The sequence below is a fragment of the Phoenix dactylifera genome, chromosome 9 (genome assembly GCF_009389715.1).
Source record: "Phoenix dactylifera cultivar Barhee BC4 chromosome 9, palm_55x_up_171113_PBpolish2nd_filt_p, whole genome shotgun sequence".
Lineage (NCBI taxonomy): Eukaryota > Viridiplantae > Streptophyta > Magnoliopsida > Arecales > Arecaceae > Phoenix > Phoenix dactylifera.
In genome coordinates this window covers 4,259,998-4,276,549 of record NC_052400.1, presented here as the reverse complement: position 1 = coordinate 4,276,549, position 16,552 = coordinate 4,259,998, and the positions used below count along the sequence as shown (strand labels likewise).

The following is a 16,552-nucleotide window of genomic DNA, read 5'->3' as shown; positions in this document are numbered from 1 at the left end:
TAGGGTTTCGTAAGCCTGCTCAACTCAACCTAATGTAATTTCTATACTATCATCATTAAGCATAGAGGATGATGATAAGTCGGTGAGTTGATACTAGTTGACAATGATACTCATCGACAACTGTTTCTACTTTTGTCCAATTATTTTTTGTATATGTTCTCATCCATAGATAAGCATCACAATTGATCTATTGCTGACCATGTTTTTTTTATGAAACTATTGGCGCTCATGTCACATTAAATAATGCCGAGGATGAAAACAAGTTGATGGGCTAATAGTAGTCGGCAATTATTTCTACTTTTGTTTAGCTGGCAAGCAGATCTAGGCTTTACAATATAGCTAAATAGCTTGGAGAGGAAGTCGACGAAAAGGATGCATGAGTTGTTCTCGACAAAGATGTCAAAATAAAAAAAATACTTATCTTACCAATTATTATTTTTATTATTTTTAAAATAAAAATTCTAGAAATAATTCAATATAATCAACAGAATTCCTCGATGTTATTTAATAAGGAAGTTTATATGCAAAAATTATATGTAAAAATATGAATGAAAACAATATTGCTTTCTTACTAATGCATAGAGCAAAAATAAAAGAGTTCAAATAAATTCAAGAGATGAGACTAAGATATTATGCTAAATTGCTGCAATTTTTAGGGTTTGCAAGCTGTGAATGTTGAAAGAACCAATAAATTAAGATGAGGCCTGGATATGACGTCTCTTTTTTTTTTTGATAATATATATGAAGTATCTTAAATAGATCTAATAGCACTCTCTTGGTGATATACACACCCATTGTACATGTGGTACGTACACAATCGTCTACGGCCATGAGAGCAGTTCTATTGAGTTAAAAGAGTATACATATGAGGATGGAGATATGTTGACGTCACGACTCCGTTGACGTCTGCTTCCATTAAAACCTCTCAGCCGCACGTAAACCACCGTCATAAAACCGCAGAAGAGGAAAGGGCAAAAAATAAAAATAAAAAAGGACGAACGAAATCTGGAAAAAAAACTTTTGCAGCGGAATCCCGTTACCATCTTGTCCGAACCGAAACCCTCTCATTCCGGTCTGTCCCTGCTTTAGCTTTTATTATCTCGTCATGGCGGAAGTGGGGATCGATCGGGGCTTCTGGGGTCTTTGAGCAAGAGTTCGCGGCTTCCGGGGTCTTTGAGCAAGGGTTCGAGGAGCGGAGGGGGAGAGGGAAGAAGAAGGGGGAGAGATCGATGAGCGGCTTGGAGGCCATGAATCTAGAAAAGGCGGAGTTTTCCAACGAGGGGAAGGGGGCCACGTCCGCAGCCTCCTCCTGCTCGATTTGCCTGGAGCTCGTGCTGAATCAGGGGAATAGATCGACCGCCAGGCTCCAATGCGGGCACGAATTCCATCTAGGTGATGAATTGTTCCCTTTCGTTGCATATTGCATGAATTGCCCAATCTTATCCGCTGTTATGGGTGTTCTAGGGTTGTCTGAATCTGGTTTGCGTGCATCTCCTGTAGACAAACTCGAACCTTTTTGTTGGCCTGAATGGGATTCTGTTTAGATCTATGCTTACTGGATATTTTTCGTGGAGTTTGCCTTGTCTGCGTTGTAAAGGATGGATTTGATTGTGATCGGTGATTCTTTACTTGAATAAAGTTTCAATCTTTATCCGTAATATGGCATTTTTTGGTAATTTTTTGACTTGGGTTTGGAAGGAAACTAAGAAATCCTAGAAGAACCACGGGTTTCTTTTTCATAATTATCCATTCAACAATAAGTCTGATGCATGCCCTATGTGAACTTATGGTAGGAATTAGGTTAGCTCGTTGGCTAACCTGTTGTGTTTCTAGTTTCACAGGTGGCAGCTACGAGTGAGATTGCTAATTAAGGCCGAATTTCCACTGTATGAAGGGTGAAATTTAATGCAAATTTAGGCTTTTTTTTTCCTGTTTCAGAGCTTCCTTTCCTGAATACAAACTTTATTGATTTGTGCTCAATGCATGTTCCTAAGATGGAAATGCATGTTGTAGCAAGAAACATATTTACACCGCAAGTGTATAAACTGCTATGTGAGTAAGCCGCATCTCATCTTGTCATTTTTAGGTATCATAACTTTTATGCATCATACATGATTTTAGGGCTTGAAGTGCTTGCTTCCATTTGAGGTTAACCCTTCTTTACTCAGATCTTATATATACTGGCTAAAAAATGAAATGATGTTAAATTTGATTATAGTTGTTGATGATCAAGTCTAAGCCCTGCTTGTTGTAGTTGTGATTATTGTCATCGTCGTCGTCATCATCATCCTTCTCCTGTTTCCTCTAAGCCTTTTACCATGAAAATAGGATAAATTTTGGATCATAACCCTAAGGCCAGAGGGCTTTATTAGAAAGATTTAGTAGTGTTTTGTGACTGACTATCAGCCTAACGTTAAATTTCTAAATGATAGTCCCAAGTTCCTAGCATAGACAACTTTAGAAGGCCTGCTGCCTGGAAAACTATTGACTTCACTGCTTGTATTTGGCTACTGTATATGGTCATAATCATATTGCAAAAGGACCAAAAAGGTGGTCCACTTAGCATTATGCTGATGCTGCTGCATATATAACCTGCTTATTATTGTATGACTAATATGTGGGCCCATTTAGCATTTTGGAATATACAGCCAAATCTTATGTGCCTATGTAGGGGTGAAAATTTAAGCTGATGGTTGGGTTTTATGTGGATTTTGGTAGGGCTTGATATGGGTATTAGTAATACTAAAATATTAACTATTATAACTATTTCTGTTAAGTATTAGGTACTAAGCAATAAGCGGGGCACCTTTTAAAACATTGTTTATCACGATTAACGACAAGTTTGATGGACATAATTTGTAGCTTGCTGTGTTTCATGCTTAAAATAGAGTATGTGGTCTTGGTCAAGTTAGCACTTTGTGAATGTCTTATGGGTCTGGGCTATCAGCAAATGTTCCCTTCCTCCGAGTTCTGGAGGTAGAAGGGAATTTCAGGATGCTGTGAATAAAGGTTGGTCATTGAGGGTGCCACCCTATTTATATTTGAAATGAAGATTCTTTTGCGATTGTCAAGGTGAAGTTGAGGTAATTTATGCGTATGTATGGTGAGAAGGGAATTCTCCCCTTCTCACTCATATCATCTAGGACTAAACTACACATATCAGAAGGATAGTGAAAGGAAAAATTTAGTAGAGCAATCTCAAGGTGAAAGAGAATGGTTTAGTTTGTTTGAGAATGAAAAAAAGCAAAGAAAGAGAAAATCAACAATTGGGTTTAAGCAGCCCAACAATAAATGCAGTGTCAATATAAAAAATGGATGCTATGAAGTCAAAAATGATGTAGCAGGATTTGTGAATTCAAAAAAATATGTGCCAAGGTTCGACCAAAACCTCATAAAAGGTGTAGTGGATTTAATAAGGTAAAACGAGGCAAATAGGATTGATAAAAGAGAATAAGAGAATACCTATTGCAAATCTGGACAGGGGTATCCAATTTAGGCTTTTGTTGAAGTGTTACGGCGCTTCATATTATAGGCCACATTGTGTTTGTTGGAATAGGAATCAAAAATGTGAATTGGGAATGGGTATCAGTTTTCCATTTCAGTCCATTCCCATGATTTGCAGGTGATTTAGACACAAAAATGCTGACTTAAGTGGTTATTGAATTACCATAAGAGGGGTAAAAGTATCCCTGGGGGAGAGGGGGGTTGTGCAAGGGCGAGGTTGGATATGAGCCTAAGTAATGATAAAAAAGAGGTTTCTTATATATTATATTGATTAATATAAATTATATAATATTTACTATAATGATATATAGTATTTATTACATAGAAATAGAACAATACTATGTATTAATATGTAAATATTAACATAAGATAATGCTGATATATTACATATGAATTAATTACTGTAAAAATATATAATATCACATATAAAACAATTGTATATTATGTAATATAATATATATAATTCTATGAACCATATATTATTAAAACATATAGCTAAATTGTATGATACATTATTACATTTTATGTTATAGACTAGATACTACAATATAATAATGCATTAAAAATAAATTATAATAATTAGAAGATATTATTTTAATATCATAACATCTATTATGATATATAACTATTTAATACTTAATAATCATATTATAATATTATAATAATTTTATAGTATATTTATGCAGATTGGAATATATTATAGGAATTGCTTCATTCACTCGAATTATCTTAATTATCCAAACATAGATATCAAAAATCAGTCATTTATGGTGGCTCCTAGGAATGGATATCCAAGGAATAGGTAGACAATCCTGATTTCTATTTATGCCGACCAAACATGGCAATAGGTGTGAAACTTGCACTTAACATAATCTAATCAATGCTGCTAGTATATAGGAATGAGCAGTGCAAATGCAGGGAAGGCATTACACGACTCACAAACTTCAAACCAACTCAACTAAATGTTTCTAATGCCTTGTAAAATGTACTTGATGTAATTTGGCTTCCTTTAAATTATATAGTATAGCACATATTAATTGCATGAGTTCTTATTACCAATATCAGTAAAATCAGTAAATCTGGCCAGTATTTCGAATGAGACCAAGTAACGATCTAATGTTGCAGGTTCAAAGGACCATGCATAAATATATAACACTCACATGTATTTATGTACATTGGAAAAATGATAATGATTTTTCTATTTGATCCAAGATTTTATAAATTGATGTATGATTCTTGATTGGTTATTTGTTGGTATGCTATGTTGTCATGATATGTTTTGTATTAACACAAGGTATCAGTGGCATGACTTTAAGCAAAACCAGAGCATGGTACATTTTATGCATGTGTATTTTTATTAAAAAGGTTAAACCTATCTAAATAAATAAATAATAATTTTGGAGGATGGATTTAAACCTTCCACCTCCTGATTAACGGCCACCCCCTCTAACCAATGCATGGTGGGAAATACGGATAGTGTGCTAGATGGGGAATGTGGGTTGAGAGATGTGGATGGTTGTAGATGCTTCACTTACAATCACATTATGGGAGTTGACGTTTTATAGTAGATACAAAAGAAGGCATAGAAACACCATTAAGCTTGACACTTAGTAGTATGGGTTGACTAGGCATAGATCCGGGTGGCTTGTATGGGCTGGTATGCTTGGTACCTGAATGCACGATTCAATACTTCTTTCTCTAATGATGCTAAATTTATTTAATAACACTTACCGACTTTCTTACAAGCAAAATTATATAATTCGAACTGTATTTGACGATAATATCAATATCTTTTTTAACACTTTCAATAGTTAAGAGTTAAAGGATAATGCTTAGAAGGTCCAATGCTTATGTACTATTTGTATACCACTCATCTCTTTTGGAAGAGACACTTCTCCTGTATTGGGAAATGATAGGTTTGAATTCTGTGTGGTCGGGGGCTGACAAAAGGTATCTTGTCAAATGGCATACTCATATATGTTGAGGGCTTTGCCAATTTCATCTAGTATTTTGTGTAAATGGACATTAACTTCTAATTCAATATAAAAGGGAGTTTCTTATCAAATTCAGGTTAATTATTAGTAACTTGTTGTGCATTAAGCAAAAAGAATGTGCATAAAAGTTGCATTGACATTGTTGAGGAAAAATATTCTGATGCCACAGCAAGCTGCACTCGTAATTTCTGTGGGACTAATGACTAATAGGGGCTTGACCAAACATGTATCTGGGAAAGTATAACATGGTGTAGGCCAAGGATATAGGTTCAATTGATGAGAAGATGCTGATGCCATGGCAAGCTTCAAAGGTAATTTCTTTGGGACTAATGAGTATGTGGGCTTGCGCCAAATTTGTACTTGTATTTAGGAAGATATAACATGGTGTAAGCAAATGATATAGGTTCAGTTGATGAGAAGATGCATATGTTAAATTCTAAATTGGAAATATGGAATAAAGCCTTAAAGGATAAGGGCCTGTATATAAATAAAGTGGAAATAGGTTATATGAATGCAATTACTGTGGAAATATAAATGAGATTAGTAACTTGGTTGGAACTGATGACTAAGAAATACCACACTACCTGATTTCTTAATCTCGGGTCTGTAGTTTAGAAAATGCAGAGGTTGATGAAGGCAAATCTAAATTATGATACACACTATCGTGCTAAAGGGTTGTCACAATACAAGGTGTGCACATGATGTACCCATAATATTGGCTTGTAAATGCTTAGATTGTAGTGTCTAGGTGTGGTAAACTTCAATATAGACTGCTATGTAGATGGTCTGTCTGTTGCAACTTGCATTTTATCATCTTCTCGTTGATTATATCATTTATTCATGTACATCATTCCTATCACGTGCTGACAACATTGTAGTAACTTTTACTTACCATTGAATATATTCTTATTTCCACTATGAAACTTGAATTTCTTTTTCTGATTTGATCTAACATAATGCTGTCTTCTCTTTAGTCATACTTACTAGCATCTCTTTAGTTTGTTTAAGATACTAATTTGTTTAGATGGATCGTGTCATCTATGGGTGTCCAATGCTTATCTACTTTCTGCTAGAAAAGCAATTCATGTTAGTCTTGATGCCTGAAAAGCGACTTACCTAGTATGATAGTAGCATGCTAGAACCATGTCATATATTGTTGCATATCTATATGTGTCATTGAAAGCTTGGTATCATCATAATTTGGCTTTGCAAGCCCATTATATGCGTTAACATGACAAATAATACTTCATTCCTTGTGTGAAACTGAGAACTGGAAAAAGCAACACCTGCCAAATAAGTGAATGTTATCATCTTATAATATTTGTAAATTATTGCATATGTTTGTTTCCTTATTTTCTTCCTGAAAATTTGGAGCACTGCCTTTTTACTTTATTACTCATACATACATACACACACACACACCTATATATATGTATATATATGTGTGTATGTATGTATATATATATATATATGTGTGTGTGTGTATATATATATATGTATATATATATATATGTATATATATATATATATATATGTATATGTATGTATGTATGTATGCATGCATATATCTATATATCTACATATACAGATATATAGTCTTCGGTTTCCATGGTAGGCCCCTCTCTTGATGACAATTACCTTCGTTGCATATTTGATACTTAAAATAGAAGCTTAATGAGAGGTTGAGAGCTAATTGTAAAACATTCAATCTTGACTTTCGTAATTTGATCCATAAAGTTGACCAGTAAGAATAGAGTAGTTGTAGCTGGTTAAGGTTAAATTATCATGATATTAGTGGTGTAGATTTGTTATACTTTGTTTTTTTATTTAGTCATAACTCTTCTGAATTCCCCAAATAAAGGGCTTTTAGGATATAAAAAATGATACTAAATGTGATCAAAGCAGCAATTTAATTTATAAATTGTTACATCAAATTAATAACCATAGGTGAATCTTAAACTAAGGGCTTTCAATGGGATGATGTGTTATATCATCAAGAAATTGTGTAGACAAGTGAGTCTAGATAATTCTAAGATAATCATGTGAGAAAGGAAGTCAAAGTTATTCTTTTGTAGATTGATGTGAAGTGACATGGGTTTTCAGGAATTTTCATGGAGAACAATGTATTTGGTCTTCGATGAAACAATCTAGTCAAGAGAGCATGTGGGAAGATTGGCAAAAGAACAACCCCTATGTCACGACATGAAATGTTTCCTAACATGCCAAAGTAGAGTTCCTGAAATGTAAGCACATACTGGAGTTACATAACTTGAACTGGTGAGAGGAGGCTGGTAATTGGTTCTAAACTATGAGAGTAAATATCAACATGTTTTGAGTAGCAATTTAATAGGAAAAAGGAGCTGTGACTTCGGCCTTAAGTATTCTGGAAAGTAGCAACAAGTAGCAGATATTTTGTTTAAAGTTGGTGCTATGGAGGACTTATGAGTTCTAAAGTCTTCATTTGTTTCCTTTCCCCTTCTTCTTGGTGGAAAAGACTTCATCATGAAGCTCAAGTGCAAGTTCTTTTTTCTCATTTTTCCCTTTTTGTGTCTATTGATGTTTGCAATCAACTGCACCACTTTTTTGGTGTCTGTTGGTGCAGGAAAATGACTTAAGAATACCATGATACAAGAAAAAAAATGGAGGCTTTGCACATGAATTCAGCTTTTGTATCATAAGTATGAAGTTTGATCATTGATTGACTATTTGCTACCATATAGACCAGTTCAAAATTGTAGTAATAATAATAATGAGGAGCACACTGCATAGAAAATAAGAGAAGAGAATGAAGGAGGAAGCTCTTCTTTTGTGAAATCCACCTTTTAAAGCTGAAGCAGAGGAAACAAAAATTATATTTTATTTAAATTATATAAATCTCTTATTTTATTATTTTCCAGATATAAAAGTATTTTCATTTGTAACCTTTAGAATGCCAATTTTTATTTAATGTCTTTATTTCTTGTACATTCCAAAATCAACATTAAAAGGGATTATGCACACAACATGCAATTGAATTATATAAACATATGCCCTCACACATCTTTATACTCATGATCAACATACTTCCTATTGTTGCTGCCATTTTTCCATACATGTGTAGTATGTGCTAGATAAATGTTTCTGATTATCCAACACTATCTAACATGAACCTAAAAGATATTAAACTAATTTTGCCGGAATAAACTCTTAATTTAGATCCTTAGGGGCAAGTGGTAATGTGAATACAATATCTCATCCAGGCCATGGACAAAACCATGCACATACTCTATTATAAAACAGTCTATGTACAAACTCATACAAGTCAATAAAAGATGCATCAAAATACCATGATCTAGTGTGATCTTCATCATTTATAAAAGCCAAAGTCAGGATAGTTTATGCACCAGAAGTTTGCCACAATGAGAGTGGATAAGATAAACAGATAGTTGGCTTATGGGGAAATGAGAATGTATTGTTAAATGACAGAAGTATAAAGATGAGTCAATGATATAATTAAGTTTATGGTTAAGATGTATAGGGCTTTTCTAGTTCTATGATCAGATCTTGAATATAATTTTTCCATTGCTGATCTGAATCTTCTCCCCTCAATTTATCATGCTTGTTTAGTTGAAGCTGGAATCTTACATCACCCTGATTTGGAGGAGAGAAGGAAGACTAACTAAATCTTAAAATGATACATTTTTTGTGAACTGCTGTAATATTGGAATTGCAACTTTTTAATTCTTTACATGGTTGGCTTCAACTCTAGATTTTTTTTTCCAGGTTGCAAATGAATGACAAATGTAAGACTGCTTTCTCTCACTCTTGTCATCTTAAGTAGAAAGATAAAACAATAAGTTTTCAAATTGATATTTCTGCTGAAATCTGCTCTAAAATTGAATATGTTGCTTTTAAAGGGTTTGTGGCAGTTGAAACCTTTTTTACTTTCAAGTGGGCAATGTATTATTCCTTTCCCATCCTGTATAGAATTATTGCCACCTTTGTAATTTAATCGATCGCATGTTTTTGGTCATGTGAGAACGTCATATGAGAAGCTGTGCCATAACTTTTTTCCAAGGGGTAAGAGCCCCATTCCCAGAACTCTCCCTTCCAAGCCTTGAGGCTGCATGATCCCATAATATTACTGGCCGATCAAAACTTGATTAAACCATTTGATGTACGCGCAGACTATTATACCTTTTTGCTTCAGATGGGTTTTGTCAGATCAGGTCCTGTGTTAGTCCATTAGTTCCAAACTTAAGTGATAAATTAGTTCTGTTGATGTTCTTGCACATTGCTAAGCATATAGAAATTTTCTGGTAGTTTATCCTTTATGCAACTCTCTAATTTGGCATAGTTGAATGTTAGCCATCTCCCATCATTAATTGTTATGCTGTCTATCCAGTAAATCTCATGTAGTTTTGCATGCACTTTTCTCTTAAAGTGTTCATGTATAATTTATACACTTTGATTGTTATATTTATGATCCAACCATTTTTCTATTACTTGTTCAGATTGCATTGGCTCAGCATTTAATGCAAAGGGGGCAATGCAGTGCCCAAATTGTCGGAAAGTTGAGAAAGGTCGATGGCTTTATGCTAATGGACACCGCTCCTCTTCAAATTTTGATATTGATGGATGGGTTACTGAAGACATCTATGATCTTGGTTACTCCGAGCTGGTAAGCATGACTTGAGAAAAAGAATGCCCTTTGTTTTGAATCTAGATAATAATTTTTTTATTTATCCAGTTTTCATGTGCCAAAAGATTTTGAGCCATTGAGATAAACTAGCATTGAAAAGTTTAGTTTTCATGATAGAGCTTGTACTGAGGAATATCTCAGCAGTTCTTATGTCATGCCTGACATTACAGGAAGCAATATATTTTTTAAGAAGTCTGTGATGATGTAGATTTTCCAACATGCGCTTAATTTTATATGCAAACCTTTCGTGGGTTCCTTTTTCTCTATTTTCTGGAGAGGGGAAAACTGGCATATCAATTCTCTCTGATTTTGCTGGTCTTTGTCTGTGTCTTTCTGCTTTGTTCAAAGATGTCAAGTGAAACCATGCTTTATGGTGGTCTTTCTAACTCGTCATGCCTCAAGAAGTAACAAAACCCATCTTGGTACATAACAATAGTAGGTTATCATGTGGGACGTACAAAGATTGTTTTTTTTTTCCTTCTCTTGTGGGTCTTAGGTAAAAAAAATTCTCATTTTTATCATATATCTTTTTTTGAGGGATATTGTATAGCTGATTTAAAAAAAGTAATATAATACCAGAAATATGCTCTTCACCCAATACACATATATAGGAAAAAAAAACAATATATAAGATAACGCTATTCGTGTGTTTGTGTATACCATGCGGTACTACCAAGAAGAAGGCTTCATATGGTTAAACAGCCTTTTAAGAATTTTAAACCCATCAGCTATTTAATTCTCTAGTGATATCAATTAGTCGAGTGGCTTGGTTTAATGCTTTATAATAATTCCAGTGGGTAATTATCTTATTGTATATCATAGTCAGTCATTTGGATTACTTAATGAAATCATTTGTCATTAATTTGTATGTATGCAATTGGTTTTACATCCAACTTATGACACACCAATCACATTGGTAGATAAGCTTGCAACTTTATATTTGTTTTTTAAAATTCATTTATTGCTGAGAAATTTTTTATTGGGTTTTCTATCAAATGATTCAACTATAGATCCAATCTGTCGACGTGGAGTTGATCTTTCATCATTTAGTTGGTATGCTGAGTTGATGATTCAAAATATCAAACAACTAGTATTAGATTAAAAACTCCAATAATTGCACATTGGACAATGATGTGATAAAAAGATAAAGTTTGTAGAAGCCAGATCCTCTAATTCAAATTGCAGCAAGATTCGTCAGACTAGTACCGAGGGTTGTATCGACTGGCTACCAGTTCGGTACGTTATGGATATGTGCCCTACCGAGTGGATGTGAATTGAAGACGATGGATCGAAAGAAGAGAGGATGAAAGGAGAAAACCCTAACCCTAATCCTAACCGTAACCCTAGAGGAGAAAAACTAGGGGTGGGGAGAGAGGGAGAAAGAGAGAGACATACGGGATATAGATGTCGATTGAGGGCGTCGGTGTGACATCGGTGTTAATCAAGGATGTTAACATCGGCGTCGAGGTAGATCGATGGTGGTGGCATCAGCGTCATGTACTGGTGGAGCCTCCACCGACTATGTGGTGGGCCTTTGAAGCTTCGATCATGGTGGAAGGGGGAGAGAGGGGGTGAGAGTGAACTTAGGGATCGGCAGGGACGGGTTGGAGGGGCCTCGAGGGGTTTTAAAGACCAAACCATCTCGATTAGCCGAATCGTCTTAGTTCTTGGCCGGTTCAGTTACGTACAGCCCGAAACGTCTGGTTCGGGATGGTTTGGTGAACCTTGAGTTACAGCATTGGACGTAAGCTTTGAGATATTTCTATGTCATTTGATGTGGATTGGCAATATCATTTTCTACCCTCAAATATATGTTGCTTGAAGTTCATTTGGATACAATACCGCCAACAACTTCTACTTGCTTCACCTCTTGACCATCCTTTTTAAGTTCATAGCTATGATCATGTACAATGGCTTGACAACCATTTTAGAAACAATTCTTAACCAGTCAAAATTAAATCTATGGCTATAGTGAATAATCACAATTTTAGTTTAAATATTTTAAAAAAATAAGATAGAAAATGTAAGATTTTTGCATATATTGCGTATTATCAAGCTCAATATTTAGTGATATCTGATCAAGAAGTTATGCTGCTAACGACCAATGTTCCTTTGGTGTGCAATTGAACCCATCAGCAAACTTTGTCTTATCATTTAAAATCTGATGGCAGTCATTTGCCAGAAGGTGGAGGTAATACCAATTGAGGACATATTGAGGGAATGACAATTTAGATGGTTTGGACATGCACAACATAGATTGAGGGATGCACTAGTATGAAGGAGTGAATTAATAAATGTAGAAGGAATAGAGAGGGGTAGAGGTAGACTGAAAATCACATGGGACAAAGTAGTATGGAAGGAATTGATATCTTAACATCTTTCAGAAAGTATGGCCCTAAGTTGAACGGCATGAAGGAAAAGAATTCATGTAGGCAACCCCAATTAGTTTGGGATTAAGCCTTAGTTCAGTTATTGAAAATCTGATGGCAACTTCAACAAGTTGAACATGTGAGATATGTTTAATCCTATATGGTAGATGCTCAAGAACATTATGATCTTATTTAAGACAGGGAGAGAGTGAGGGTCTAGACAAGGGAATAAGGCAATTTGATATGGAGAACTGCACTTAGCACAAATTATAGACATTGAACCAAAAAGAGAAGTGATTTTCATTGGCAATTTCATGAAAAAATTATATGAGGACGGAACTTGCTCGTGACCTTTACTAGTGTTGAAAAGTATTATGATAAAATACCAAGATAGGATACTTGAATGGAGTCGAGAAAGGAAGGCATATATGCACTAGTCTAATAATAATGACATGTATGCAGAGACTAACTGTGACGAGATGAAAGATATTTATGGCTAATTAGTGTTTAGAGGAATTAGATTTAATATTTGAGGGACATATGGTGCATATATTTGTGAATAAGTTATCGCTGATTGATGAGAATAGAGAGCTAAATTGGTCTTAAAAAGTTATATACAGTGAGGGATTTTTGAGATGTTAATAATTTAATCATATCCGGGATAATTTGATGCATGGAATGACGATTTAGTGAGATTGCACAAGGAGATGTTGTTGTAACTAGAACTACAAGGGTCGATCTTTTTTTATCAAGATGCTTACTTAAATTAGCTTACCTATTTGTAAGGTTGAATTTTGTAAGATGTAGATGCTGATATATATTAGTTATAAAAGTAAAGAAGAAATTAGCTTTTAATCATAAAGGATGAATAATAGACCCAACTTGATATTTGCTTAGCCTTCAGTTAATAGCCTTTAGATATTTTTGTGTTGCTGAACCTATTAAATGAAGCTGTAACAACCTAGGACCTCACTTAAAATGACTAGCCAGAAGTTACTATTTGTTATTATTTGGGTTCCTTAACCCTGTAGAAGTATTCAAAATCTTTCTAGTACATAAGTAATGTGAAGCCAAACACATGCCATTCCTCTCATCTAAACCCGGGCATCCTTGCCAAACTAAGGGATTAAATCTAGTCAAATCCAATCACAAATACCATGATCGGCCTATAATTGGTCCCAAAAGGGTCTGTGCTATAGTGTCTCCTAGTCACACATGGGCATATTATTAGTGAGCGGGAACCTCAGTTGACCTATTCTTGTAACGCATCTAGCACACGCCAACTATCTCTAGATTAATTGGAATAAGATTGCAGTTATTTTCTCAATAAATATTTTGTAAACTGGATTAAAAGGATAGGACTTATTTGGGGAATTAATTGAGCTCTAGTTGGGCTAAAGAAATAGCGTAATATAGGTTTACGATAGGTGAGGTCAAACAAGACCAGGCTAAAGCTTAACCTTGGCCAACTTGGATTGGATCCAAGTAGTGGGTGGATAGCCAAGTGGGGCAGCCCTTCCGTTTCCCTCGTTGTCTGCCATGTGATCGCATACTCTTTAGGTGTGTGCAACATCGTGTGGGGGGTGGTCCCAAGTTAGGGCCACCCCTTCCTTTCTCTTGTTAGAGAAACTAGAACTTTAAGGGGCCTAGGCGAATGCACCCTAGGAAACCCTAGCGTCTCTCCCTCTATATTCCTAAAGGAGGCATTGTAGGGTTGTGGCATGTGAGAGAAAGAAAAGAGAGAGGGTGGCTAGTGAGACTTTCTTCTCTAAGAAAAGAGAGTGGAAAAGAGAAGAGGGCTTGTTCTAAAGTAACAAAATAAGGTCTTTCTTGCATAGCATCCCCTTGGCATGTAGTTGCCTGAGATCCAAGGCTAAACAAAGCCTTCAAATGTAGAGTATGTGGATTGAAGCAGCCGTGGTAGTCATTCTTAGAGGATCGCATGCATTCACGGCCTCAAAGTCTCTCTTGAGAGGATAAAATACACTCTGAAATCACTGTCATGGGAATGTATAAATATCTTAAACCCATATGAATGCTTTTTATGTGGAAATATCATGAACAAAGGTTCTAATATTCTGCTGCATATTCTCTGATCTTCATCTATACATCCATTAGAGTGATATCAGAGCTCCAGGTAGGGTTCAAGAAATGGATCCATGCTTTTAAGGCTGATTCAAGTGGCATATGTTGATTGATGAATCTTTTTTGGATAATTTCTGGAGCATGCCTGGTCTTACTCTTGTTCTCGAATAGTTTTCATGCTTAAAAAAAAATTTTTATTGGCATGTTACATTACTCTAGATGCTAATGCGCTGTTTTGCGAAATATGATCGGGTATAGTTTTTATGGGTTGTGTTGATTATGCCAGACGAATTGTTTTTATGGTGCCTCTTGATGAATCTTGCTATTACTCCTATTTTGATCTGATCTAGACAAACACATGCAGATTTAATCTAGGTAAATTACTACAGACCTCCCAATATGGTTTCAGGATCATATTTTGCAGAAATTTTTGTATGTATTTTTTTGCATAAAACTGCAAGATCAGATTTTGTTTTTAGGCATGGTCAGGTAATTGCTGATAAGTATTAGATCTGGCACATGCATGGGTACATGATTAAATTTAATTTTAGCTTCTAATCTGATTAAAAAGCAGTAAATTATTGAGATCTAATTAGGTTCAACATTTTTCATGCATTTATCTTTATTGTTGTTTTTATGAACACTAAAACAAGGTGTAATCATGTATTACCTAAGGGTCGGTGGGAGCAAATAACAATGTCTAACACTTGTTGACCAATACCTAGATGTGGCTGGCCACCATTGATGCTCTAGATCTATTTATTTAGGCTATAGGTTTCACTGATTATGCACCATTTTTTATTACTATTCATTCATGAGGAGTCCCAGAGTAATTAATATGATTAATTACTCTGACGAAATCCTTGATATAGTGGGATGGTCTTGATCCGATGATACCCTATTCATAATATTTTCCTCGATGGATTTCTGCAACAATAGTTGACACATGTATTGTATGGAATGTATAATACTTACCATGCAAGTTTAGTGAACTATACTTGAACCCTGTGGGATGGTGGCTTGGTATGCTGTAATTTGTGGTGTGTTTTTTGGTTTAATTACGGTGGTTTAATTATTTAATGGTGGATTAATTTGTTATACTAAGGACCTAGAACAATTTATTATATAGGATTAGTATATTGATATGCCCATAATGTAAGGGAGCTTGACACTTACTGCTCAAGGGCCACCATTTTTTGCATTTACCACTACATAGAACATCATGAGGTGCATCAGAAGCATTTAGGCTTAGAATTGAAGTTGCTCAATGCATGCATGGAATCTGCACAACTAGATGGATTAAATATGCTATTCTGATGCCATTATTACTCACGAGACTGGTTATGTTATTATATTTTGTCTAACACTGAATATGTTTACTCGGATTTGCCACTAGAGATGCAATGGATGCTTGATAATATATTTCTTGGTATGTGTACCGTGTACATGTATATTATTCCTCTCTCTTCTTGGTACCTGTCACCAAAAAGGTTGAAGCCGGTTGATCCCTTAATGAGGATTTAAATATTAAGTGTATATGAGGGCTGCCATTGTGGACCTCCATCCACCTTATGAGGTGTTATCACACAGCAGTTAACGGCATGCCATGTAGAGGCCAACCCTATTTTTGTTAGTATGTTGCTAGTAGTGAGAAAACCGAAAGGAGCATATCGAGTAATAGTACATGCCCACGCAGAGCTCATCATGAGATTTTGACTCTTGACTGAGATGGTAGGCAACACTTAACTGATGGGTACAACAATGACCCCATGCCATTAGGTGTTGTATTTCATAAGAATGAGACAGGAAGTTGTGTTCTATCAAGGGAATGTTGGTATCTACAATATCAATACTCACTAAAGGATAGAAGGATAATTGTTATCAACTTATCAATCTGGCCTTGCTCGCAGTGTGCGATA

The 16,552-nt window shown here is 35.2% G+C and overlaps 1 protein-coding gene across 1 annotated transcript in view; it reads left to right on the top strand.

Annotated features, from left to right (window-relative positions):
- Nucleotides 1-963: 963 nt before the first annotated feature.
- LOC103705956 (E3 ubiquitin-protein ligase RFI2-like) overlaps nucleotides 964-16,552 on the top strand; it is a 31,727-nt gene continuing 16,138 nt past the window's right edge. Inside the window, exons 1-2 of the mRNA XM_008789873.4 lie at nucleotides 964-1,392; nucleotides 9,992-10,158. Of these exons, the coding sequence (XP_008788095.1) occupies nucleotides 1,230-1,392; nucleotides 9,992-10,158 (330 nt within the window). The 5' untranslated portion in view covers nucleotides 964-1,229. The remainder of the gene's footprint in view (nucleotides 1,393-9,991; nucleotides 10,159-16,552) is intronic.